The sequence below is a fragment of the Artemia franciscana genome, chromosome 7 (assembly GCF_032884065.1).
Source record: "Artemia franciscana chromosome 7, ASM3288406v1, whole genome shotgun sequence".
NCBI lineage: Eukaryota > Metazoa > Arthropoda > Branchiopoda > Anostraca > Artemiidae > Artemia > Artemia franciscana.
Window position 1 is genome coordinate 1614789 of NC_088869.1, and position 26910 is coordinate 1641698.

Genomic DNA, 26910 nt, shown 5'->3' on the forward strand with positions numbered 1-26910 from the left:
TTGGTTAATTTTGAAGGAAACGCGGGAGTATTTCAAATGTGGGGCCCGATTAGGCCCAATCGCCATTTATCCGGCACAGATTCTACTGATGTATGAAATGAACCTTAAGCAATTTTTTACCAAACGCTGTCAGAGGGGGTTGGATAAAATGGTAAAAAACTTGGAGAACCGTCGGAAGATCTGCCCTCAACCACGCATGCACTCCCAGCCGAATACCCAATTCAGGACACCGGAAACAACACTACACAGGCCATTTCTCAGCATGCGAAATCAAAAGTATCACTCAATTAAAAAGTGAAACGAACCTAAAAACAATGTTGGTACATGTGTATTATTCAGTGCACACTCGAGAAGTGAAGTTAGGTTAATCCTAATGAAATATACCAAAATATGAAAAAAATATAATACTTTAAAAACAAATTCGGGCTATATATTTTCACATTGGGGGGGGGGGGGGGTAAAGTAATGCGTTTACATGCAATATGTGTCAGCTACAATTAGTATGCATATAATGAAGTAAGAATTGTTTTCTAACTTCACGTTGTCCAAATACTTTACCCCCACCCTCACCGTAATGTGCAAATATATAGTCCAAATTATACAAGTCCAATGTTCTTTGTTACCCGTCACTTGTTTTCTACTCAGCGTAAGTTTTCTCGTAAGTTTTCACTTGTTTTCTCGAGAGTGTACTGAATAATACACAGGTACCACAATTTTCATCAAAAACACTGTCAGATTAAAGTAACTTATGAACTAATTAAACTTAGTTTATACCCACCTTCAGCACCGATGGACACAAGTTTGACTCCTTTGCTGGCAATAAAATCAAGTGCTTTGTTTACGTTAGCAATTTTGTGAAATCGCATTTTGCCTCGATCTGGCTTAGGCAGAGTCTCGCCTAAAAAATAAAATAATTATTCGATTGATATAAAAATAAATTAAACTAATACAATCGTGAAGAAAAAAATAAGACATTTGGTTATTTCATAATTAGCTTTAATAAAGTGATCCAAAACCGCATATAATATTTTTGTATGATTTGAGATTTATGGTTATCAGCTTTTGAATCTCAATTTTTGTTTTAAAAATGAAAGCAGATGAATGACACATAAATTGTCAAGTAAACAAACAATACATTTCCCCCAAAATAGTCTACATGTTAACTTATAAGAGCACCAGCACCTGAGTAGCTTTCAAATCTACTTTCCATTCTTGCAATAAATATGAAAATAAATAAGTACAACTAAAATTTTAAACAAACAAATTATGCATTCGGTTATATTATTAATAAACTCTTAAAAACTCTAAAACAAATCTACCCTTTTTTCCCTTAAAAGTTTCGAATTGTATTTTGTATTTTTTTTTTTTTTTGTAGATTTTTTGGTACTAGTATGATATACCCCCTGCCTAATACTCTTCTAAACATGTTTTTCTGACGCTCAATCCTAATGAAATATACATAAGTACAATAAAATATAATACTTAAGGAACAAGCTTCAGCTATGTATTTGCACATTATGGGGGGGGGTAAACCATAGCGGGTCTGCATGCTTAATGTGTTAGGTAAAATTATTTAGCACTTTATGTAGTCCTAAGAATTGTTCTATAACTTCACATTGTCAAATAATTTACCCCCACCCTAATGTGCAAATATATAGCCCAAATTAAATATTTTCCATCTATTCTGTCACTTCTCTTTGTCTTGTCTCATGCTATGCTGAAAGAAACTAACAAAATAACAAGAGCTAAGAGCTCATATGGCACTTGTGATGAGGTCGGAAGAGCTAAGAGCCAAGAGCTCACATGGTATGAGCTCTAGCAAAATTCTAAGAATCAATAGATTGCTTTAAAAGGAAAGTCAGAGGCTTCATGCCAGTCTGGATTTAAAATAAGAATGCGCCCATTCTCCCGGAAATACACAACTTGGTGCCCTTGGAATGACCCCCAATTTACGATCCTGTGTTATCCTCGTATCAACGACCAGTCAATATTATGATCTTTCAACGGATTAAATAAAAAAAAAAACAAGTTTTTTTAACTGCAAGTAAGGAGCGACATTAAAACTTAACGAACAGAAATCATTCCGTATATGAAAGGGGTTGTCCCCTCCTCGACGCCTCGCTCTTTACGCTAATTTTTTTTATTGTTTTAAAAAGTATAGTTGTGAGAAAAAGTCCAACTTTAGCGTAAAGAGCGAGGCGTCGAGGAGGGGACAACCCCTTTCATATACGGAATAATTTCTGCTCGTTTTTAAATTTTAATGACGCTCCTTACTTGCAGTTAAAAAAAAACTTGTTTTTTTTTTTTTATTTAATTTCTGAACGTTTTTAATTAATGCATGTATTGAATTTGTCTCATCGCAGATGAACAATTAAAATGAAATTTGTATATTAATTTCTTTTTTCGGCTAAATGGCTTTCTCATAGTTTTGATCGGACGATTTTGATAAAAAAATGTGTGGGGGAGGAAGCCTAGTTACCCTCCAATTTTTAGTTACTTAAAAAGGCAACTAGAAGTTTAAATTTTTTATGAACGTTTTTATTAGTAAACGTTTTTTTAGTAATAACTTACGAATTAACTTACGTAACGAACTTTTCTATTTGAATATTTTAATTACGTATATGAGGGGGTTTGCTCCCTCGTCAAAACCTCGCTCTTTACACTACAGCTTGAATTATGTTCCAATTCTTTAAGAATGGCCCCTGAATCACAAAACCCGTTGAATACATAGTGGAAAATACTAAAAATACTTTAGCGTAAAGAGCGAGGTATGGTGGAGGAGATGAACCCCCTTATTTACGCAATAATTTCTGTTCTTTTATGTTTTAATGCTGCTCTTTACTTCCAGCTGAATTTTTTTTATTCATTTTCTCGTTTTTCTTCAAAATAATGCTAGAAAATCCTGCAGACCCTTCATGGAAATTATCTCCCTCCATGATAAAATTCCTCCATGAAAATATTCTCCCACGTAGCCCCCTCCTCCGACCCACCTCCCCCTCAATACGAAAAAGTTCACCTGAAAACGTCTGTATACTTCCCAATAACCCTTAATATATGTAAACAATTATCAAAGTTTGTAACTTGCAGCCCCTCGACCGGGGACTGTGAGGGATTAAGTCGTCCCGAAAGATATAACCATTAGGTTTTCCGACTATGATGAACAAAATGGCTATCTCCGAATTTTGATCCGGTGACTTTGGGAGAAAATGAGCGTGAGAGGGGGCCTAGGTGCCCTCCAATTTTTTTGATCACTTAAAAAGGACACTAGAACTTTTAATTTTCGTTAGAATGAGTCCTCTCGCGACATTGTGGGACCACTGGGTCGATACGATCACCCCTGGGGAAAAAACAACAAATAAACACCCATCCGTGATTTGTCTTCTGGTAAAAAATGCGAAATTCCACATTTTTGTAGATAGGAGCTTGAAACTTCTACAATAAGGTTCTCTGATACTTTGAATTTGATGGTGTGATTTTCGTTAAGATTCAATGACTTTTAGGGGAAGTTTCCCACTATTTCCTAAAATAAGGCAAATTTTCCCAGGCTCATAACTTTTGATGGGTAAGATTAAACTTGATGAAACTTATATATTTGAAATCAGCATGAAAATGAAATTCTTTTGATATAACTGTTAGTATTAAAATTCCGTTTTTAAGAGTTTAGGTTACTATTGAGCCGGGTCGCTCCTTACTACAGTTCGTTGCACAAACTGTTTGATTAGCCGAGTCGTTTCTCAGGATATTTCGATCGGGCAGTGAACGATGGATTTCAAATTACTACAGCAAAATACACGGAAGTGGATATTTCAGGAACCGAGTTTTTTTTTAAAGGAAAACTCAACAGTTTTCAAAATATTAAATATGTTTCCCTTCTTGCCAGTCTTTGGTTAACAAGACCCAACCGTTCCTGTGGGCATAGTGGGGGTGGTTTGTAAAGATGAGTAATCGTTTGAAGTAAGACAAACCCTTACCTGAAATAACCTCAAGCAGCAGCATGAGTTTGAGTCCATTTCGAAAGTCTTCTTCGATATTGTCTATTCCGGTGCCGGCTTTCCTGAGGTGTGAATTGCACCAAGCAGTAAACGTCTGAAAATTAATATATAAAGTAGACATTTACTAATAAGAATAATACCGAAAAAATGAAACGTTAAAAAACTTTCTTGGTTCACACATAAACAATATTTGCTTCTCGTGGTACTTTAGAAACCAACAACAGTCAAATAAACTATTGATCAGATTTTAATTAACAGCAGGAATAGTTACAAAAAATTCAATACTATGTAAAGATCATGACAATTTAGACTTTAGACAATTTACACTTTACTGTGTTAAAATTGTAATTTACAATTTATGTAAATGTTAAATTTATGTAATGTTATTAAATTTATATAATGTTAATAAATATAATATTTATGTAATGTTATTAAATTATTAAATTTATGTAATGTTAAAATTGTAATTTACAATTTAGACAATTTACACTTTACTGAAAATAATTCTTATTTTGAGCTGAATAATTCTGAGATTAACTAGGTTCATCATGAGAAATATGAAATTAATTAGTTTAATCATAAAAATTCTGAAATAAATAGTTGTGGTTGCAGCGCTCTACACAGTTTTCAGTTAACTGCAAAAGAAGCGGAAAGGGTGTAAGAGTTGAGCCCAACGACGACCTTCTAATGGTCATTTCTACCACTCTAAGGGCTAAATCTTTATTTCAAACAGTTCCTGGTAACGAGTTGTTGTAAGGAGCGACCCAGCTCAATAGTAACCGAAACTCTAAAAAATGAAATTTTTATAAAAATAGTTACATCAAAATAATCGCATCTTAATGCTGATTGTAAATGCATAAGTTTCATTAAGTTTAGTTTCACCCATCAAAAGTTAAGCGCCTGAGAAAATTTGCCTTATTTTAGAAAACAGGGGGAAACACCCCTTAAAAATCATAGAATCTTAACGAAAATCACACCATCAGATTCAGCGTATAAGAGAACCGTGTAGTAGAAGTTACAAGCTCCTATCAACTAAAATGCGGAATTTTTCATTTTTTGCCATAATACAGATCACGGATACGTGTTTATTTGTTTGTTGTTTTTTCCCCAGGGCCGATCTTATCGACCCAGTGGTCCTAAAATGTCGTGAGAGGGCTCATTCTAACGGAAACTAAAATTGCTAGTGCCCTTTTTAAGTGACCAAAAAATTGGAGGGCACCTAGGCCCCCTCCCACGCTCATTTGTTACCAAAGTCACCGGATCAAAATTCTGAGATAGCCATTTTATTCAGCATAGTCGAAAAACATAATAACTATGCCTTTGGGGACGACTTACTCCCCCAGAGTACCCGTGGAAGGGGCTGCAAGTTACAAACTTTGACCAGTGTTTACATACAGTAATAGTTATTGGGAAGTATACAAACGCTTTCAGTGAGATTTTTTGGTTTTGGGGGAGGGGTTTATGCGGGGGAACTTTCCATGGAAAAATTTGTACTGGGGGAAGAAAATTTCCATGAAGGGGGCGCAGAATTTTTTTTAGAATTTTTCTTAAAGAACAAGGAAAAAGTAAATATGAAAAGTTTTTTCAACTGAAAGTAAGGAGCAGCATTAAAACTTAAAACGAACAGAAATTATTACGCACATGAGGGGTTCACCTCCTCCTAATACCTCGCTCTTTACGCTAAAGTAATTTTATTAATTTCAACTATTTATTCTACGGCCTTTGTGATTCAGGGGTCATTCTTAAGGAATTAGGACAAAATTTAAGCCTTTGTAAAGAGCAAGATATTAACGAGAGGGTGAACCTCCTCATATACGTAATAAAAACATACGAATTTAGAAGTTCGTCACGTAAGTTAATTCGTAGAGTACGCATATTTTTGTTGATATAAACGTTCGTAAAAAATTAAAAATTCTAGTTGCCTTTATAAATAGCCAAACAATTGGAGGGTAATTACGCCTGCTCCCCCGCTTTCTTAAAATAGTCCGGCCAAAACTATGAAAAAGCCATTTATCCATATAAATAAATTAATATGCAATTTTCGTTTTAATTATTCATGTACGGAGAGCCAAAATCAAAACATTGATTAATTCAAAAACGTTCAGAAATAAAATAAAAAAACATGCTTTTTTTAACTGAAAGTAAGGAGCGATATTATAACTTAAAACAAACAGAAATTACTCCGTATATGAAAGGGGCTGTTCCCCCCTCAACGCCCTGTTCTTTACGCTTAAGTTTTTTATTGTTTTAAAAAGTAGAGTTGAGAGAAAGAGCCAAACTTTAGCGTAAAGAGTGGGGCGTTGAGGGGGGAACAGCCCCTTTCATATACAGAGTAATTTCTGTTCGTTTTAAGTTTTAATATCGCTCCTTACTTTCAGTTAAAAAAAAAATGTTTTTTTTTATTTAATTCAAAAACAGAAATGACTACAAACTTTAAAATTCTTCTACCATTCTAACAATTGGGCGTAGATAGCCATTTAAGAATTGTGTAATCGGCCAAACAAACCTAAAGGTTTTTAAGTAAACTTTTCAATTTGGTCAATTATTGGCGCCCTTGTCACATTACCCTCCTCCTCCCCCTAGATTTTGCTTTATGTTGTGTAAGCCTCTTTGTTGAGTAAGTTTCCATTTAACCAATTCAAACAATCATATTGTATTTTCGCTGTCCCTGTTACTTTAATTTATTAAGCATTTGTTTATATGACAAAACCTGGCAGATGTTCAACGGTGTTTACTTTAATGTTGTTTAGTACGTAATATCGCTCTTTACTGTAACTAGTTGCAAAAACTGTACATAGAAATCTTTATGTCGAAAAACAGAAATCACTCCAAACTTCAAAGTTTTTTTTACAACATTTCCTTATTTTTTTCTCTTTTTATCTGCTTTTGAACAAGAAGTTTTCATCAATTATTACGTTAGTTTTTTTGTTTTTTTTACATAGCCTAGGTCTATATGAGGCCGTTGGAGAGGGCTGAATAATTATCAAAAACCTGATTGAATATAAAATTCGCACTCCTAAAGTGCCTCAACTTGTGTTCTATGACGTCTCCTTCTGAATGACCGCTATTCTAGACCTTTACCCTTTTTCTGAAATGAGGGTAGCCAATCAGGGTTGCCACCCGGTGAAAACAAAAATCACTGGATTTTAGTGATTTTGCCTGAAAGTTCCAATTTAATAATGTAAGCCGTTCCCGAGATATTGCCATTACACCCTTTGGACAGTCTACATGCTCATAATTCGTTTTAATTTAGTTTAACAACAACCAAAACTCTCGTTGAAAGCATCACCTTAATACCCTTAACTTCAATAGTAGCAATGATTGCAGTAGTAGCAGTAGCATTAACAGCAGTATAAATATAGCACGTTTGTTTTGTTTTTATTCAACATGTCCCTTAATACAGGTTGAAAGTTTCAACTTAATTAATTAGTTAATTTCAACTTAATCAACTTAATTAATTAATTAATTAGTAAACCAATCTGGCAGTATTGCTGATGCGTCCTCTTGACGACCTGTCCATAGTGTGTTTCGATTTAAATCAACATTGTTTTGACATTCCCCAAAATTTTCGCCTTAATACCGTTGGCTTTAGTAGAAGTAGTACCACTAGCAATAGCAGTAGCACCAGAAGTAGTAGCGGTAGATCTAGTAGTAGCCTTAGTTTTAGTAGCAATAGTAGTAGCAGTAGCAGCAATAGTAGTAGCAGCAGTATGAGTAGAAGTAGTGGTAGGATGCAAATAGAGTCTTATAGCTAGTTCAACATCCGCCACAGCAACCACCACAGTCCTTGAAGTTTCAACTTCACACACGAGGTGGTTCCCAAGATATTGCAGATACGTTATTTTGACAACCTGCATGCAGACGGCATTGTTGTAATTCCAGTTCAACTTTTCTCCTAAATGGTACCTGAAAATTTCACCTTCATACACTTAGTCAAAGTTATAATTGTAGTCACAGTAGTAGCAATAGGGATTCTAGTAGTACTAGTAGTAGGACTTGCAGTGGTATTAACAGTAATAACCCTAACACTTATAGCAGCAGTAGTATTAGCATGTCACTTTTTGGTCAGTTGAATGCCCCCCTCATCAAGCCCTGGAAGTTTCACCTTCATACAATTAGCCATTGCTATGATATTGCCGATAACGCCCTTTGTATAACCTGAACATCCATAAATTGTTTTAATTTAGTTGAACTTACCTTCAATACTTAATGAAATTGCCATAGCATTAGTGGTAGTTGCAATAGGAGCAGCAATAGGAGTTGTTGCAGTCACTGCAAGTACGCAGGAACTTTTTTCGGGGGGGGGGGCAAAACCTTCGAAACAGCAGATATAAAGAAGCACTTTTTTTATTAGTAGCTAAATAAATGCAAAAAGCACGTACATCAGAAAATACAGATTAACTTTAATCTGTAGTATTGTAGCGGATGGGGGGGGGGAAAGACTGAAGCCTCAAAAGTACGTTTTAGGCTCAGGTTATGTCCATAGCGATTCAGAACCAGTGATTAATCTATTATATCCCACTGAAATAGAAATTTTAGGGTCAACAGTGCAATATGGGTGCTGTAGGGGGGGGGGGGGGGTAGTTCTTCTATTGCAAAAACGTCGATATTAATGAAAAATGATAGTTTCCAAAATTAATCCATTGAAAACTGTATTCTGAAAAGGGGGGATAAACACCTTAATATCAAGGATAATTCTATTTTGCTGTGGAAAACAAACTCTCTTTACGAAAAAAAAAAATAACAGTACAATCGCTAATTACTTCAAAGAGGGTAAAAAGTTAGACAGAAAATGAGTTAATAATTGGGCAATGACTTGACCGGATAATTGCATGCTGTAAAATCCAAAAAAGGGCTTCACACCTGTATCTAGATTCTTAATAAATGTCCTACTTTTGCCCGAAATCCCAAGAAACCATGGGGAAATTAAACATTTCACAAAATTTCGGGGGGGGGGCGAAGGCCCCCCCTGCGTACGTGCCAGTTGCAGTAATAGTAGCAGCAGTCGTAGTAGCAGTAGCAGTAGCGTGGACGTGCCTTTTGTTCAATTGATCTTCCCCTTTAGGCATTCCCTGATAGTTCAAACTTAATTCCCTAATCCATTCTTGAGATACACTCCTTTGATAATCTACATGCACATAGTGTGTTTGATTTATTTTCAGTTCCCGCTGTGGCATTAAAATTCCCTACTACTATCACATTAGCAGCGGTAGTTGTAGGGGTAGTAGTGTTGCATTAGTGCTAGTAGTAGCAGTAGTAGCAGCAGTATTAATGGCAGTATTAGTATGCATATGTTGCCTTTTAGCCGATTGAACTTTTCCCATGGTGCCCAGGAACTTTCAGCTTAACACGGCAAGCCGTTCCAAAGACATTGCTGATGTGCCCTTTTGACAATATATTTGCATATAGTATGTTCTGATTTAATTCAACTTTTTCCTCAAAATTTCTCCAAATTTTCACTTCAATATTATCAGCCTTGGTAGTACTTGCTACAGAATCAGTAGTTGTAGTCGTAGTTGTGGTGGTTTTAGTAGTAGTAATAGTAGTAGCGCGTGAATGTTGCCTTTTGGTCAATTGATCTTCCCCTTTCAGCATTGCCGGATAGTTCAGAGTACCCTAATCCATTAGAGAGATACGCCCTTTCGACAATCTGCATGCACATAGTGTGTTTTGATTTAGTAAAAAAAATTCTCCTCCATATTCTCTCAAATTTTCCCCTTCATATGTTAAATCTTAACACCATACTAGTATCATAGTGGTAGTGATAGTAGCAGGACAACCAGATCTCCGCAAAAAAAGTCAGATTTTGTGCCCACATTGCTTTTCACTTGGGCAGCGCTACTGCACTGCCTGTGACAGCAAAAACAAATGAAAAGGAAATCTGATGGTTGAATTGATCAAGCAGAAATTGAAACAACAATATATATGTTATAAGAACTATCACATGAATTATGCTCCAAATTAAACCAGCCAGCTACAAATTAAAAAGAAATTGCTGAAAAATCAGCACTAAAAGCGCATGGCACAAAACAACTTTACAAGCTTTAGCTTTCCTTTAGTGGCTTAGTTGTTGGCGTCAATTGAACAATGATTTCAATTAAGAGATTTTCTGCGGAGACTCCCTGATAACAAAAGAAAAACTAAACTTGTAGAAAGGTTGGATTAGTTGGCCTGTTCACTTTGTGTTCTCTTTAGCTGTTCACTTTTCTGAATATTGTTTTTACTAATTCCATATTTGCCTTCATGTCTAAAGGGTGGCCCACCTTTTCCGTGGTTTATTGAAATGAAATTACAGATGTTCCACAGTTTCAGGTGTTCTCTGGAATTTTAATGTTATGCATAAGAACCATTTGGAAAATATTTCCATAAATAGACTTAAAATAATAGAACATAAACTTTTTAGCATTAAAGCATGCATAGGTCTAACGCGACTTTAACTTATGCAAGCGATCGCCGAAGTTTGTCAAAGAAAGATTTTATGTTCTCTGTCCAGAGATAAATTACACATAATTTTTGTTTTCAGTTAAAAGATGCAAAAATAAGTAAGTGTATTATACCTGTGTCGGTTAATTACGTGCCTTTTAGTTACCCACACATATATTTTTTGTATAATTTGAATCTTACCAGAAAATTATTTCTCTTTCTTACTTATACGTTTTTAGGCAAATTAGTAGACTAATACGCAAATTATAATAATATATAATAATAATAAATTATATATATAATTAAATAGTGAATTATATATACATTATATAATAATAATTAATCATTTAATAGAATAATCAATTAATAAATAACTGTTATTATTTAACATTAATTCATAATAATAAATAATAATTATATATAATTAAAATAATAAATTTTATAATAATATAAGTTATAATAATAAAAAAGTCGATAATTATTTCTTTTTCTTACGTATTTTTAGGCAAATTAGTAGACGAATTAGCTGAAAGACCAATCCACGGATATTGGAACACGAATCAAGCTCGGTGATTCAATCATCTACTAATTCTATTTTTCAAACGACCCATACGACAGGGTGGTTTCTTGTTTTGCTGAAACCAATGTGGAAACAGATGGCAATATCCTGGCCCAATAAATAATAATATGGTAAGAAAATATTGAAACTCTAAGAAAAAAAAACACTATCTATAAATCTAGCATGACTTTTCAGCACTAAATCGTGTACAGAACATGAGTAGAACAGTACATCAAGTCTTAGTTGTCAAGATCCGAATAATCACAGGCCAACCCCTTACGACAAACATCAGCCCCCAACGTCACTGGCAACTCCCAGGGCAACCTTCCAGCGGCCATCTGTAGGGTCGAGGAAGAAAGTCGTTCTTAGAACACCCTAAACCGCAAATAAGTCAGACCTCTTAATTCTACCACGTTCCTGCAGCCTGAATCGGAAGATTTACTGGTAGTAGTAGCAGCGTACCAAGAAGAATGGTCCTTGTCGATTAAGCTAAAAAAGCCAAATCAAAGTGACAATTTTGATCAAAGTGGGCAATCCCCCAGCCACCATTCCCAAGTTAAGACACCTGGGGCAGCTGACCTGGTTGCCCCTGCCCTAGGAACGGCTCCGTTTGCATCTAATCTATGCTCTGATATTATCTATATTTTTTTTTCGTCAACATTTCCAAGAAAGTTCCGATTAGCGGCCCTCTTTGGATTATTATTTATTCAAATAAATGAATCCCCTATTTCTTATCCTGACAGCAGTTTTATAGACAATTTTTTGCATTGCCATGCCAATTTTATAATTTTCATAGCCGAAGTAGATGTAATTAGCGAAAAATCTTTAGATGACAACACTGGTGAAATAATTCTGTTAACCAGCACTGCATCGCTAGTATTTTTTTAATTGTTTTAACAGGGGGATAAAGGTATATGCGGCTATAATTACACATAATAATTATGTGGTTCGGATTTTTATGCTTTTAAACAAGAATATTAAGCTTACCTTAATTTTTAGATCATAAAATCTTCTATTCTCTAAATAAGTTATTAGAGTTTTCCATGACTGACAAACACACTGAAGATCATTACACATATCAACTGCTAGCGAAAGAAGAAGATAGAAGACAAATAACAATTTTTAGATTTAAAGAAACCAAAAACTGATGCGTGTCATAAAGCCGTGGGATTTTCAGTATTTTCTTGTGAAAATTTATTTCTAACCAACAAAATGATGCTATCCAGAGATGGCGTGTCAATAGATCAAATTTCCAATCACGGAAGAAACTTGTCAAGCTAACACCAGGAAGATCTGTAAAGCCACGAAGAGACAAGGCAAAATTCTTTAGACAAAATATTATTATTTGTTTCGGGAAAAGAAATGGTACCAATAAACTTTTTTAAGGAGGAGGGGAGGGGCAAGCTGAAAAAACAAACAAGGGAGTCACATGAAAATAGGGGAAATTTTAAGATAAAGGCAAGAAATTTCCTCCCCTCATTATTTGCCTAATTTGTGTAAGCACATAAACGGGAGAGGAGGATATGGGATAGTGAGCCTCCCCCCCCCAAAAAAAAAACCTCGATATTTTTATGATTATCCGTATAACTACTCATGTTTTTTTTTATAAAATCATTACTCAATCATGCTTTCCCCCAACTTACTTAACTTTTCCGTTTTTAAGCTATGCCTCCTCCATGCACCCCAAAAAAAACTGCCTGGCAGTCAAAAAACAAGTTTAAGACAGGAATAATTACCTATATGCTATAATTACTATGTTTTTATCTACCACCTCCCCCCCCCAAGAAAAAACACACACGTACGTAGCCAGGGTGATTGATGCCTGTAACACAAACGTATCCAGTCTAAAATACTGCAGTCGTCACATTCAAACATAATATTTTTTATAAGATGGCATAAAACAACGTAATTTAATGAGTGGCATAGATAGATATGTTTACTCGAGCTAAAAGGAAATAAATAATAAATAAACTTGACAAGCAAGCACAATAAGTTCTAAGTAAGGAATACAATCTGAAAAAGGCTTTCCTTATGATACTTCTCGGAATGCGGCCCTTCAGGAGCAAAAAAAGTCACAAGAAGGCACGATCTTCAATGACCCGCTAAAGAGTGAAAATATGCCATTGTGCGGACACACGCTCGTTTTACAAGATTTTTTTCTGATTTGCCAAGTAGCTACAGAGCTTTCAGTGACAGCAAAATGTAAAGAAAGAAAACTTGTACAAAACTTATATTCACTCTACCAATATTTAACGTAGTTCGACAAGGTCATTATTGAAGTCCCTAGGATATCAAAAAAATTACTCCCTCCCTCTGGATCCCTCCTAGGCCTATTCATGCCTGAAAGCTGGGATTTTCTAAGGTTTTTCTTTTGGCTGTTACAAAATTATGAAGTTTGTTGGGCGGTATCACGTTTTTGTCAGTGCTGCCATGTTGAACCGTGAAGATGAATAAGCAAAACTAATTAGTTAAATTTGACAACGCTTTTCGCCCACAAAAATCTAAATATAAACAATCTGTTGCGTCCCAAAGATACTTACACCTTTAAACGAAAACTACACTTTCTTAAGCTGTTTGGTACCATGTGTTTTAGCTTACCTTTTTTTTCTGATTTTTCACCCACATTTCTTTCTTTTAAATTTACTGCCTGCTATTGCCAAAAACTGCAAAACTGTAAGTTAAGGTATTTTTCGCAATAAAATATGATTTCAATTTTTTCTGATTTTCAAGGGCACATATGCTTCTGTAAGTTTTCAATCAGCTAATTTAAAGAGTTAGATTTACTTTTCACTGTTCTTGGTAGTTTAACTTATGTTAAAAAACGCGAAAAAAGAATTTGTTCCGCTTTGCGCCGGTCTTGTTTTTCTAAAAAACATTGGCAACGATTTAGTAGAGCTTGGCTATTCATTGATGTAGTCAAGTTAATTTTCTTTTCCATTTACTGAGGTATGCACAGTCAATGAATAAAAAACAGGATACGGCATTAGACTTTACAGTCCCTACCGGCGGTGCTGATCTCCGTTTCTTGGGCCTTCAGCCAGGAAGTACAATGGGGGGTTGGGGGCCAACCATCCTCTGCTTTCGCACACCATTCCTGTTTACCTTCCCCAGATTTCTCCAGGTACCCATTTAGACCTGGGTCGACTCTGGCTAAGCTTACATAGTCACGACACTGACCCCGTCCCAGACTGCACAATTGGGTACACAGGGATTCGAACCCGCGTCCTCTTAGACAAAGGGTCCTGAATCCAGCGCACCAATCCACTCGGCCAGGACGGCTTGAAAGCTACTCAGTCAAGGCACAAGTGCCTTGTGCCTTGTGCCATCTTGTGTCAAGGCACAAGATGTGGGTTTGCAAGCTACAAGCGGCTTTCTCGCAAGCAGCTTGTTAACTAGTCCAGTGCATAATCGATGCACTCACTCTGTTAGCCGCTTACATAACCGCTCTGGAAATTCTCAAAATGCCAGTGACTTTACACATCACTCGCCAGCGTTTTAGTGAGCTAGCTTATAAACTAGTCACAGTACTCACATCAGCTTCTGGCCAAGTTGTTCGTAGCATTGGTCTTGAAGACGGCGCCACTTGGTTTCCCCTCGTAAGCTCGTTGACCACTCAGGAAAAAAGTGGAAAATTTTGTGGAGTCTTGACTACTAGCGTACTTGCCAGTATTTTAGAAGCCAACTTTTTTAGCTTGCAAACTAGCAACACACACTCGCATTAGCTTGCGCACAAGTTGCTAGCAGCACTGGCCTTAAGGGTCGTCAAGACGACAATACGTGATTTTTACACGTCAGCTAGTTGAATACTGACCCAGCGAAAAATTATACGTGTAATCGACTGCTTGTTAGCAGTCGTAAACTCGTAAACTCGTTACCTGTAAACTCGCAAACAAGTAAACTTGTAAACTCTCCCGTGTATTTGACAATTTACTTAGCAAACCAAAGACTTGTACAGCGAGTACAAGTCACGAAATCAATACCAAACTTTGACTCAAACCAGATTTATTTTAAATCATGTATAAAAGCATGCCTTTTTTCTCAACATCACAATCTTTAAAGAGCCTTAAATAAAGAATTTAATTGTATATATCAATGACGGCGATAATATATATGCCGAGTAGCTATAGAGCTTTCAGTGAGCGTACGAGCATCAGAAAATGGAGAGAAAGTAAAAGCTTTCATTTCCTATATCAGTACAAAGCAAAGCTATAATATTTGTTAGAAATATGAAAAAGAACCCTCCTGCCGAGCGTAACTCCAGTTTTGCGGACAAACCTTTAGAATACCCAAGTAGATCTTGGCTATGTACTGATTTAGTTAATGATATAGCTAAAAGCTGATCATGGCCACATCTAGGGGGCAGAGTTACCCGGTTGGAATCCCCCCCCGCAATAAAACATTATGTCCAACTCGTACAAAAGTAACAAAACAAATTTTTGCACACAGAAACCTGTATAATCACTAACAAGTGCTTATCCAGGATTTTTAATCGGGAGGGGGGGTATATTTTTCGGGGGTGGGGGGTTACAAAAATGGGTCTTTACAAGTCACACAACTCAGTTAACCCCACCCCCGCTTGGATGTGACCCTGATCATTGATATTTTTTTGTAAACCCTTCCCCACGAACAAAAATCCTAGATACGGTCCTGTAGCTGATAAAGCTATATACTGATGTAGGATTTTTTTTTCTTACTAGCTGATAAATGCAAAGCTATTGAAAACCCTATAGTTACTTAGAAAATCAAAGAAAAAGAATTGTCGACTTTAAGTCATGAATCAAAAAAAAAGTTTTTTTCCCAGGGATGTAAAGAGCAAAGTTGAAACTTAAAGTAGACAAAAATTATTATTTCAGAGCCTATCTAATATATATATATATCCATAAAACTAGTACAAATAAACCAATTAATTATGTTTCTAGGATTATAGAGAACTAGCGCTTTACTGAGAACACAAAAGCCAAGTACAAAAAACAGGGATATTGATTTGGGAGTCAATAGTGAGCACGTAGCCTGAAAACAATAAACTAATCTATAAAGCTTTTTATAGCCTTATACTAATTGTAACATCAGTAAGTTTCGGCATACAATTAAAATTATCTTTAAAGCATTATCTTAAAAATTATCTTAAAATTAAACATTTTTTTTAATAACGCAAAGTCATTGACTGCATAAAAAATTATTGGATTGATTTATCAGGTAGCATTTTCGTCTCTCCAGCTACAATACCAATAGTGAATAATACACGATCTTACATTGTAAGAAATATGCTTTAGTTCTACTTAAAATGAATATCAAATAGGACATAATATGAACTTTGAAAATCTGGTTATTTCTCTCTATACAACAGTGAATTTTAAGTTATTACACAAATTCTGAAGCTAGTCTATTATCCTAATATTATCAAAATGACTTTACTTCGATCTTGTCTACAAGCTAATCATGACATATCCTTTTCAGAACCAAAACGAGAGCCAGTCACTGAACTGAGCCATTGTGCAGAAGCGATACCAAATTAAACGTTAAAAAAAAATCCTAAAATGCTTTATCTTTATTCTGTAAAAAATGTCCTTAATTGGTTTGTCTTTACTGTACCAAAACTATATTATTTTGTGTTTTCAGTAAAGCACAAGTTCTCTATAATCCTAGAAACATAGGGAAGCATAATTAGTTGTTTATTTGTACTAGTTTTATTGATATATATTAGATAGGCTGTGAATTAATTACTTTTGCCCGTTTTAAGTTTCAACTTCACATTTAATTCCCTCGGAAAAAAATTAGTTCTTTAAAAATTAATCTTTGCTCGTGTTTGATCAATATTTAATGTAGAAACAACACTGCCATGATCTTTTTTATTTGTACGGAATAATTTCGGTTCGTTTTAACTAATTTTTTAATATAGTTCCTATCATCACCGATCTAGGGGAGATAAGACACCCCTAGAAAATACTGCAGACAAAATAGACAGCTAAGAAAAACTTTCAGTTTATAACAGAATTTATTATCCATACTTTGCAAAACAATACATGTTTTTCAAGAGCATTTGTTTTTCGATCAACAAAAGGCTGTTTTTACTCGGCCGAACTCGCCTGAAAAAGCCGAGACAGGGCTTTATAAATCACCTACTGACTAGCAGAAACTAGAAGGCTACTGTAACAAAAGAGAGCTGTTAAAGGGCTCATTTAAAAGCTTACTTTTATGCCTATCGTTTTTTTTATAAATTTAACTAGATAGCATATTCCCATAAAGTGCACTTTCGGTCGTTTCCCCCATTTTTTTTTTCAAATGAAAAAAGTGCCCTTTCAAATGAAATGATCACAAAATAGTGTTTTCAAAACCTAGGCCGGAGAAAAAAAACTAAGAGGGCAAGGACGTTGCTTCCCCTTCCCTCGATTACGGTCGTTAGAACTAGCACACAGGCTCATCGCAGAGTGAAGTTTGAAAGTTCAATTCTAAACTGTTGATCATTCAAGCTTAATTTTTGGTAGATTTTAGTTGAAAAGTTTTTAGTTTTATCGACTTTGTTTTCGCAATAATCTTGTTTTGAGGGGGAGTATACGTAAGGGCTTCTTGTTAACCTCCAGTGAAAGGCTTTGGATCATAGTTACTGTAATGGTACTGTTTTGTGCTTCCAATCTTTTACACTTAAGAAGTAGCACCAAAAGTGCCGTTTTTAGTGCTATAGGGCGCTTATAGACGGTAGAATGGATAAAAGGCACATAGATATGAGTAATAGCTTTAAAATTAGCCTTCTCAGGATATGCTTTTAAAGGTGAGTGCATCATATGTGCAAAAATAGTGGATTATCTGAAAAGTAATCATAAGAAGGGACAAACCGTCACTGAAAACAGTGATGAAAAACAAGCAGGAATCAAACGCAAGATAATCTAATTTGAAGTCCAGCGCTATACTAACAGAACCACTCCTCCAATAATTTAACTTGAAATATTGGTGTGTATAGGACTTTAACTGCGTAGTTTATTAACGGGGCTTGGAGGAAGAACATAAGGGAAGTGTTTTTGCAAACCTCCAGTTAAGGATTTTTGACCATAATTATTACAATGATACCGTTTTATACTTCCAAGGTTCTTCCACTTAAGAAGTGGCACCAAAATTGTTGTTTCAATGCTCTATCTCACTTACGAATGGTAGAATACATAAAAGCACTTAGATGCTTAAACATCTAACTAACCATTAAACATCACTGTAAAAAGTTCAAGTAGCTCAGTAGCCCCAGATTTTCCACTTGAGACATGGCACAAAAGTGCTATTTTTAGTGCCATTTGAAACGTGACGATAGTGGAATTTATAGGAAGAACGTAGAAATGAGCAATATCTTTTGTATGAGCTATTAAATCTATCTACGACGTACTGCTAGCCCGCTAGTCCCATCCCTTGAGAAATAACACAAAATGTGCCATATGGCACTCGCAGAAGGCGGAATTTATAAAAACCACTTACATATGAGAAATAGCTTTTGAATGAGCTCTTGATGTTCTGGTAACCCGCTAGGCCTAGAAAAAAAGAAGGAAAAAAGACCGTTTTAACGTTTTTGACCTTTAGTTACTATGGGCTGTGGTCCGCTCTTTCCTAGGTTGCAAGTACTGCTTCAACCATGACAATCCATGACAACCATGACATTGCAAGTTCCCTCAAGAAACCAGTTAACATTGAAATCTGTGAAAACTAACAGATGGTAGAATTTGTAAACCCCCATAATTATAAGCATTAGCTTTTAATTAAGCCAACATCTATCTACGATGGTATGGTGGCCTACTAATGTTGCAGTAGCTTACTGGTAGTAAGCAGACGATTTATGAAACTTACTAAGGGGCCTGGGAGGGGGAGTGTCCGGGAGGGGTTCTTGTGAACCTCTAGTTAAGGGTTTTGGAACATAACTATTACAATAGTACCTGTGTTGTACTTCAGAGGTTTTCCACCTAAGAAGTGGCACCAATAGTGTTGTTTTAAGAGCTAAATCGCACTTACAGATGGTAGAATTGATAAAAATCATGTATATATAAGCAATAGCTTTCAAATGAGCCATTAAACATCACTCATAAAAGTTTTGCTAGCCCGATAGTCCAAGCTTTTCCACTTGAGACAAGGCACCAAAAAAGCCGTTTTTAATGCCATTTGGAACTTACAGAGTGTGAACTTTATATGGAGAACTTGGATATGAGCAATATCTTTTCTATGAGCGATAAAAAAATCTATCTGCGATGTTCTGGTAGCCCGCTTCTTGAGAAATACCATAACTGGCAGAGTTACTTCTTGAGAAATGGCACAAAAAATACCATTGTAATGCCGTATTCCACTTGCAGATGGCAGAATTTATAAAAGCCACGTAGATATGAGAAAAAGCTTTCGAATGAGCCATAAAGCATCTCTCTATGATGTTCTGATAACCCGCTAGGACTAAAGAAAAAAGAAGAACGGGAGACAGATGAGTGCTAGCCATGCAAAAAAAGTTCCTTTCCTTGTTGTTTAAGGAAAGAGGGTTATAATTTCCCAAACCCAGATTTTCGACCATGACCATAATGGTAAACTTTTCATTTTCATCTGACGCCATTTTCGAGGGGTTTCGAGCTTTTTTTCGAAATCACCATAAGTTTCTTTTCGGAATAAACTTTTACTTTTAAGACGAACCGAAATAATAGTCATCATTCCTGCAGATGGCAAATTTCTTTTCACTAGGCCGCAGTGTTTTTCAAAATACGTTTTTTAACTTTTAGTTACTATGGGCTGTGGTTCACTCTTTACTAGGTTGCAGCTACCGCTGCAACAGTGATGAAACCAATACCGAACTTTCACCCAAACTGACTAATTTAGACAGAATTTATATCTTTGATGAATGTGCAGAAGCATGCTGTTTCTACACATCACAACACTTCTATGTCCTTGCATAACAAGAATCTAAGTTTATAGATCAATAAGGAAATAAGATAAAAATTTTCCTAGTTCCCGTCTGTCTGTATGTGACATGCATAATTTTTGTATCTCATCTTTAATTGTCTTTCTAACCAAACCACTTCCTTTCAGCGCCATTTAAGCACACACTGATATAAATAATTTGAATATTTCCACAGATAATCTATTGGGCACTTCTGAAGCTAAATCAATCGGTACCAGCTATATTCCCAGAAAATCCCCCACCCCCACATATAAAATTGTGCAGCCACAGAGTAAGCAGGTCAAATTAAAATAATAAAGAGAAGAATGATTTTTGCAATATTTTACCAGTATTCCAAAATATAGGCATAATGTGCAGTGTAGAATATCCTTTAATATTTATTTTTAAATTTTTATTTTATTTTTATTATTTTTCGTGTTTCTGGGGGTTGGGTTATCATAACAAGATAAGAAAAAGGTTAACACTGGGGCTGCAGGGGTGATATCAACCACGATAGCAAACTTCTTAGAAATTTAGAAGGTTTTGAACACAACTGATACCTCAAAATTTTGGTCCGATACCATAAGGATTAGAGGAGGGTCGGATAGCAGAAAAGAAACCAAGAGGGAGGCTGATTGCCCTGCAGCAGATTCCAGCCTTTAACAGTTACTAGAGCTTCTAATTTCCAATCGAATGAGCCCCCTCCCAAGCTTCTAAGATGGCCCCTTCTATTTGAAGTGGATAGGTGAAGTTTTTAATTTGATGAAATATTAATCAAATTAGTTTAGTTAAATAAAGCTTCAAAAAATAACTGTTAGAACCATTCTACAATAAGAAGGGAGATATCACCCCGCAGCACCCTTGTTCAGGCTTACTCTAATGGAGTAAGATGAGAGATTAATTCCTTTCCCCCTTTAAGTATTTCTATGTTTATCTGAAGGCTAATAGAAATTTAGACAATCTGGGCATTGAAATGCGCTCTTTTAGACCTAAACAATGACCCAGCCTTATAATAGTTGATGCAAACTTTTTTTCGTTCTTTTTATTTATCTTAATTTCCTTTGACTGCTTGACAGCTTTGCCTGCTTAATTTTACATTTGTAGATAATTTTCCACAGGAGAATTGTCGGAAACTTTTCCAGAGGGTGTGAATTCTGGGAAAGTTTTTCAGGGAGAAATTTTCCACAGGGAAAATCTTCCGTGGGGAGTAAGCCAGGTCCAAATCAATCAAGCCAAAATCAGCTAAAAACATTGAGCAGCACGTAATATTTACAGGTTTTAAAGTATCAAGGATCCTATTTTAGAACATTTTCCCTCCCTGGACTCATCTTAGGTGTATTCATAACTAAAACTTTACTTTCTTTCACTTTTTCAAATTATGAAGTTTTGTATAGCAGTATCACACTTTCGCGAGTGTTGCCATGTTAAATCGTAAAAAGTTAGTTAAACTTGACTACGCTTTTTGTCGGTAAGAATTCAAACACTAACACATTCCCAAAGACAATTACACTTTCAAGAAAAGTTATACCTTTTTGATCTGTTTGCTACTATACTTACCTTATTTTTACTTATATTTAATTTGTTTTTACCTTATTTTTGCTGACTTTTAAGCCACATTTCTTTTTGAGGCGTTCCCTAATATAAGAAAAAAAAGAATGCATAATTGCATATGGAGGTCTTTCAATAAAAGTTGAACTCCTGATTTTTCTTCATTTTTGAATCATATGTGGTTGTTTAAGTTTCCACTTAATTACTTAAAACAGTCATTTTCCATTTTTACTGTCCTTGGTAGGTTGAGAAATTCAAACTGAAGATCCCTGTTTGAAAATATGAACCCTGCAAGGTAGCAAGAACATTTTGTAATTTTCTATGTAGCCGAAGAGAAAAAAAAGGAACAGAACAGAATCCTGAAAGAGTTCCTCACGGAGAGACGTTATACATTATATTAATTATATTATTTTATTAATATAAATATAATGTAATGTAACTATATTGTATTATTAATTATATTAATTATATACATTATATTATATAAAATGTTTTGTGTTCAGACAATATTTTTCATTAATATAAAATACTAGCTGTTGGTTTTAACAACACCAACACCTAGTTGGTGGGGGCGCTTCGCGCCCCCCAAGCCCCCCCCGCGCGCGTAAGTCGTTACGCGCCATTGTAGTTGTGTCCCTGTGTCCCACCTGTGAATATAGATATATATATATATACTAGCTGTTGGGGTGGCGCTTCGCGCCACCCCAACACCTAGTTGGTGGGGGCGCTTCGCGCCCCCCCCAAGCCCCCCCGCGCGCGTAAGTCGTTACGCGCCATAATAGTTACGCGCCATTGTAGTTGTGTCCCTATGTCCCACCTGTGAATATAGATAGATATATATATATGGTTTTAACTACGTAAAACTTGCGAATATACAACATTCTTTGCTGTCCCATTGTCTTTGCATATAAATAGATTGTCAGGTTTACCGACTCTTGAACATGCAACATATAATGGTCCATGGGAAAACAATCTGTATTCAGATCTATACCTCATGATTCTAATGATTGCCCTTGAGCTTTGTTGATGGTGATTGCTAATCGACCATTCCCTGTCCCGGTGTCCCGGTCGTCATTTACATCCCCCTGTTTCCCCCGGTGTCCCCGTTGTAGTTGTGTCCCTGTGTCCCGGTCGTCATTTATATTCCCTGTGTCCCGGGTCCCGGTCGTCATTTGTATCCCGGTGTCCCGGTCTGTATATACATTCGTTTTTTAGTTTTGTTTTTCTCCTTTATTTTTTTCCTTTTTTTTTCTTTTTTAGCTTATTTAGATTTTTAGATTTTTTAGTTTTTTTATTAGTTTTTAGTTTTTTTTTCTTTTTAGTTTTTTTGTCCCGGTCGTCATTTATATCCCCCTGTTTCCCCCGGTGTCCCCGTTGTAGTTGTGTCCCTGTGTCCCGGTCGTCATTTATATTCCCTGTGTCCCGGTCGTCGTTTGTATCCCGGTGTACCGGTCTGTATATACATTCGTTTTTTAGTTTTGTTTTTCTCCTTTATTTTTTTCCTTTTTTTTTCTTTTTTAGTTTATTTAGATTTTTAGATTTTTTAGTTTTGTCCTGGTCGTCATTTATACTCCCTGTGTCCCGGTGCTTTGTTGATTGCTAATCGAACATTCCTTTTGTCCTGGTCGCTTTCTCTTTGAGTGTCGTCATTTATTTTTTTCTTTTTTAGTTCTTTTAGTTTTTACCTTTTTTAGTTTTTTTTTAGTTTTTTTAGTTTTTTACCTTTTTTTAGTTTTTTTAGTTTTTTTAGTTTTTTAGCTTTTTTATTTTTTTTATTAGTTTTTAGTTTTTTTGTAGTTTTTGCCTTTTTTTTATTTTTTTTAGTTTTTTAGCTTTTTTATTAGTTTTTAGTTTTTTTTGTAGTTTTTGCCTTTTTTTAGTTTTTTTAGTTTTTTAGCTTTTTTATTTTTTTTATTAGTTTTTAGTTTTTTTTGTAGTTTTTGCCTTTTTTTTCTCTTTGAGTGTCGTCATTTATTAGTTTTTTTCCTTTTTTTTTTTAGTTTTTATTGGTTTTTACCTTTATTTTAGCTTATTTTTCAGTTTTTTCCTTTTTTTTTAGTTTTTTTTTATTTTTTATTTTTTTTAGTTTTTTACCTTTTTTTAGTTTTTTTAGTTTTTTTAGTTTTTTAGCTTTTTTACTTTTTTTTATTAGTTTTTAGTTTTTTTTTGTAGTTTTTGCCTTTTTAGTTTTTTATTGGTTTTTACCTTTATAGTTTTTTTAGTTTTTTAGCTTTTTTATTTTTTTTATTAGTTTTTAGTTTTTTTTGTAGTTTTTGCCTTTTTTAGTTTTTTCAGTTTTGACGTCACCTGATCCAGTTTTTTCAGGTGACGTCACCTGACACATCCATCCACACATCCACAGACAGACAGACAACTTATTTTTATATATATAGATCTATATATATATATATATCCATATATTTTTAACTACGTAAAACTTGCGAATATACAACATTCTTGGCTGTCCCATTGTCTGTGTATATAAATAGATTGCCAGGGTTACCGACTCTTGAACATGAAACATATAATTGTCTATGGAAAAAATAATCTGTATTCAGATCTATACCTCATTATTCTAATGATTGCCCTTGAGCTTTGTTGATGGTGATTGCTAATCGACCATTCCCTGTGTCGCCGTCGTCATTTATATACCCCCCTGTGCCCCCCGGCGTCCCCGTTTTAGTTGTGTCCCAGTATCCCGGTCGTCATTTATATTCCCTGTTTCCCGGTCGTTATTTGTGTCCCGGTGTCCCAGTCTGTGATTTCAATTTGAGTGTCCCGGGCGTCATTTATATTCCCGGTGTCCCGGTCGTCATTTGTGTCCCGGTGTCCCGGTCTGTATATACATTCGTTTTTGAATTGGTCTTTTTTTTTAGTTTTTAGTTTTTTACCTTTTGTTCAGTTTTTTTAGTTATACCTCATGATTCTAATGATTGCCCTTGAGCTTTGTTGATGGTGATTGCTAATCGAACATTCCCAGTGTCCCCATCGTCATTTATATATCCCCCTGTGCCCCCCGGCGTCCCCGTTGTAGTTGTGTCCCGGTCGTCATTTATATTCCCGGTGTCCCGGTCTGTATGTACATTCATTTTTGAAATGGTATATGATGAAATAAATTTTTGTATTTTTCCCCTTTTTTTCTTTTTAATTTTTTTTTATTTTTATTTTTTTAGTTTTGTTTTTCTCCTTTATTTTTTATTTTTTTCCTTTTTTTATTTTTTTTCTTTTTTAGTTTTTTTAGTTTTTTAGCTTTTTTAGTTTTTTTATTAGTTTTTAGTTTTTTTTTCTTTTTAGTTTTTTTGTAGTTTTACCTTTTTAGTTTTTTTTTTTACTTATGTCCTGGTCGTCATTTATACTCCCTGTGTCCCGGTCGTCATTTGTGTCCCGGTGCTTTGTTGATGGTGATTGCTAATCGAACATTCCTTGTGTCCCGGTCGCTTTCTCTTTGAGTGTCCCGGTCGTCATTTATATTCCCTATGTACCTATGTCCCGGTCGTCATTTGTGTCCCGATGTCCCGGTCTGTAATTTCGTCAGTCGAAAACATGACGTCAGTCAACACACAAACATGACGTCACCCGACAGACCCACACACACACAGACAACTTATTTTTATATATATAGATGCCTAGAAGACGACTCGAAAGAAAATACCCAGTTAATGACCTTTTAAGCTTCGTTCGTGTAATTACGTATAAAACAATTTGAATATCACGAGGAGACACCAGGATTTTAGAAATATCTAGGGGGCGTGGGCCAAAATTAGTTGGGAACCATTGGCCTAGAAGGCTGACCGACAAGGTTGATCTTCAGTTATCTGTCGTCCTTCATCTGCGAAACATGTCCTAGCCATATCAACTTTTCTCTCATTATAGCCTTAAAAAGCAGGATTGGACATCGTTTTTCGTATACCTTCACAGCTGAAGGGTGATGGGTTGCCAAAGATTGTTCTTTCTTGCAGTCAATATGCTACCAAACGAAAAGCAGGTCATTCCCAAACGGAATGGGAAGTGCTCATAAGGAAGAACTTGAGACTCTAGGAGAAAAGTAATGAGTGAACCTTTGAACAGATCAGGATGTTGGAGGAGTAAGCGTGGCTATGTTAGCCTGATACACTTGACGCAGTAGTAGTGGCTGCACAATAGTCCTACGTCAACCCTTTCCTTTCGAATCCCGATCCCAACAATTTTTTAAACTTCTTCAAGATGTAGGTGTCTGTTACTTCATAGGGAATGTTTACTTTTGCTTGTTGCATAACATTGTTTTTTCTTAAAAACTTACGAGGGCCAGGAACAAAACCTCAGGGCCCAGAATTTTACTGGGGGCCAAGCATCCAATCCCAACGGGGAGCCCCTAGCATCCAATTTCACCGGACCCCTAACCTAACCACCAGGGTTGAGAAATCATCCAATTCTATCAGGGACCCCCCAAATATCTAATTTCACCAGCCCCCTAACCATACCTAGCCACCGGAGCTCTAGCATGGAATTCAATCGGGGGCCCTAACAGCCAATTCCAACGGAGACCCTAACATCCATTTCTATAGGGGGGCCCCTTAGCAGCCAATTTCTTACATAATAGGGAATGTTTACTTTACAGGTTACGTAATAAATTTTCCCATGTTACATAATAGGAGTTGTTAGACTCCATTAGTCAAGCGGGGAAGTCCCGGTTGTAACTGGGGAGGGACACAGACACACACAGGGGTTTTACGTAATAACGGTACACACGTGGGATGTGACGCAATCTGGCGTGACTGGGGCGAGTGAATCTTACATGACTTGGTTTATTTATTGGAATGATGTAATGGCAGCTCATACGTGGGTGCTACGTAATGAAGATGTGCACGTGGGATGTTACAGCATATTAAGCGGTTTTATTTTCCTTCGCGATGTTTTTTTCTAAGAGAGCATGCATTAACTACATATTTTTTGTCCACATTAGGATTCGAAAGGGATTCCTCCTCAATGGAATGGAGCGCTAACCCCTTGGACTCTGAACGTCTCTCTTATATTTTGATTTGGCTAACATATTCTACATGATACCTACTGCACGCGAGGAGAATCCCCTGTTCGCGCATCCTAGAATGATTAAATGAATTGCGTGTTCTCATATGGCTGCAATAATTGAAACGCAGAGGGGAAAATCGATTACTAGAAATTGTTTACACTTGTTATGCACCTACAAGCTAAGTAATGATTTAGAGAGTGTTATAAGATAATATTTTGGGTTACCATTAGCGCATTTCTTAGTAATAGAGTCTTTTACTCTATTGGAACTTGAACGTGCTATCACATATGAAATAAAAGAGAGAGCATCAGTACGGCTAGAATACGAGACATCTTCATATACGATCAAAACTCTTTCTTTTCCTCTTCACTGCAAATAATTTAACAATTATATTAGAAGGAAATCTTGAACGAGCATACCAATGTACATGGGCTAAAAGATGCTTAAATTACATTAATGAAATATATTGAAGTTTAACCTGGAACAAGAA

The 26910-nt window shown here is 35.7% G+C and overlaps 1 protein-coding gene across 2 annotated transcripts in view; it reads right to left on the bottom strand.

The window, feature by feature from the left end:
• Positions 1-26910, bottom strand: part of LOC136028713 (alpha-actinin, sarcomeric) — a 134550-nt gene that overhangs the window by 80149 nt on the left and 27491 nt on the right. For both annotated transcript variants that reach the window (XM_065706579.1, XM_065706578.1), the window contains exons 2-3: positions 3972-4086; positions 779-898 (exon numbers count right to left, since the gene is read on the bottom strand). In XM_065706579.1, coding sequence (XP_065562651.1) covers positions 779-898; positions 3972-4086 — 235 coding nt within the window. The remainder of the gene's footprint in view (positions 1-778; positions 899-3971; positions 4087-26910) is intronic.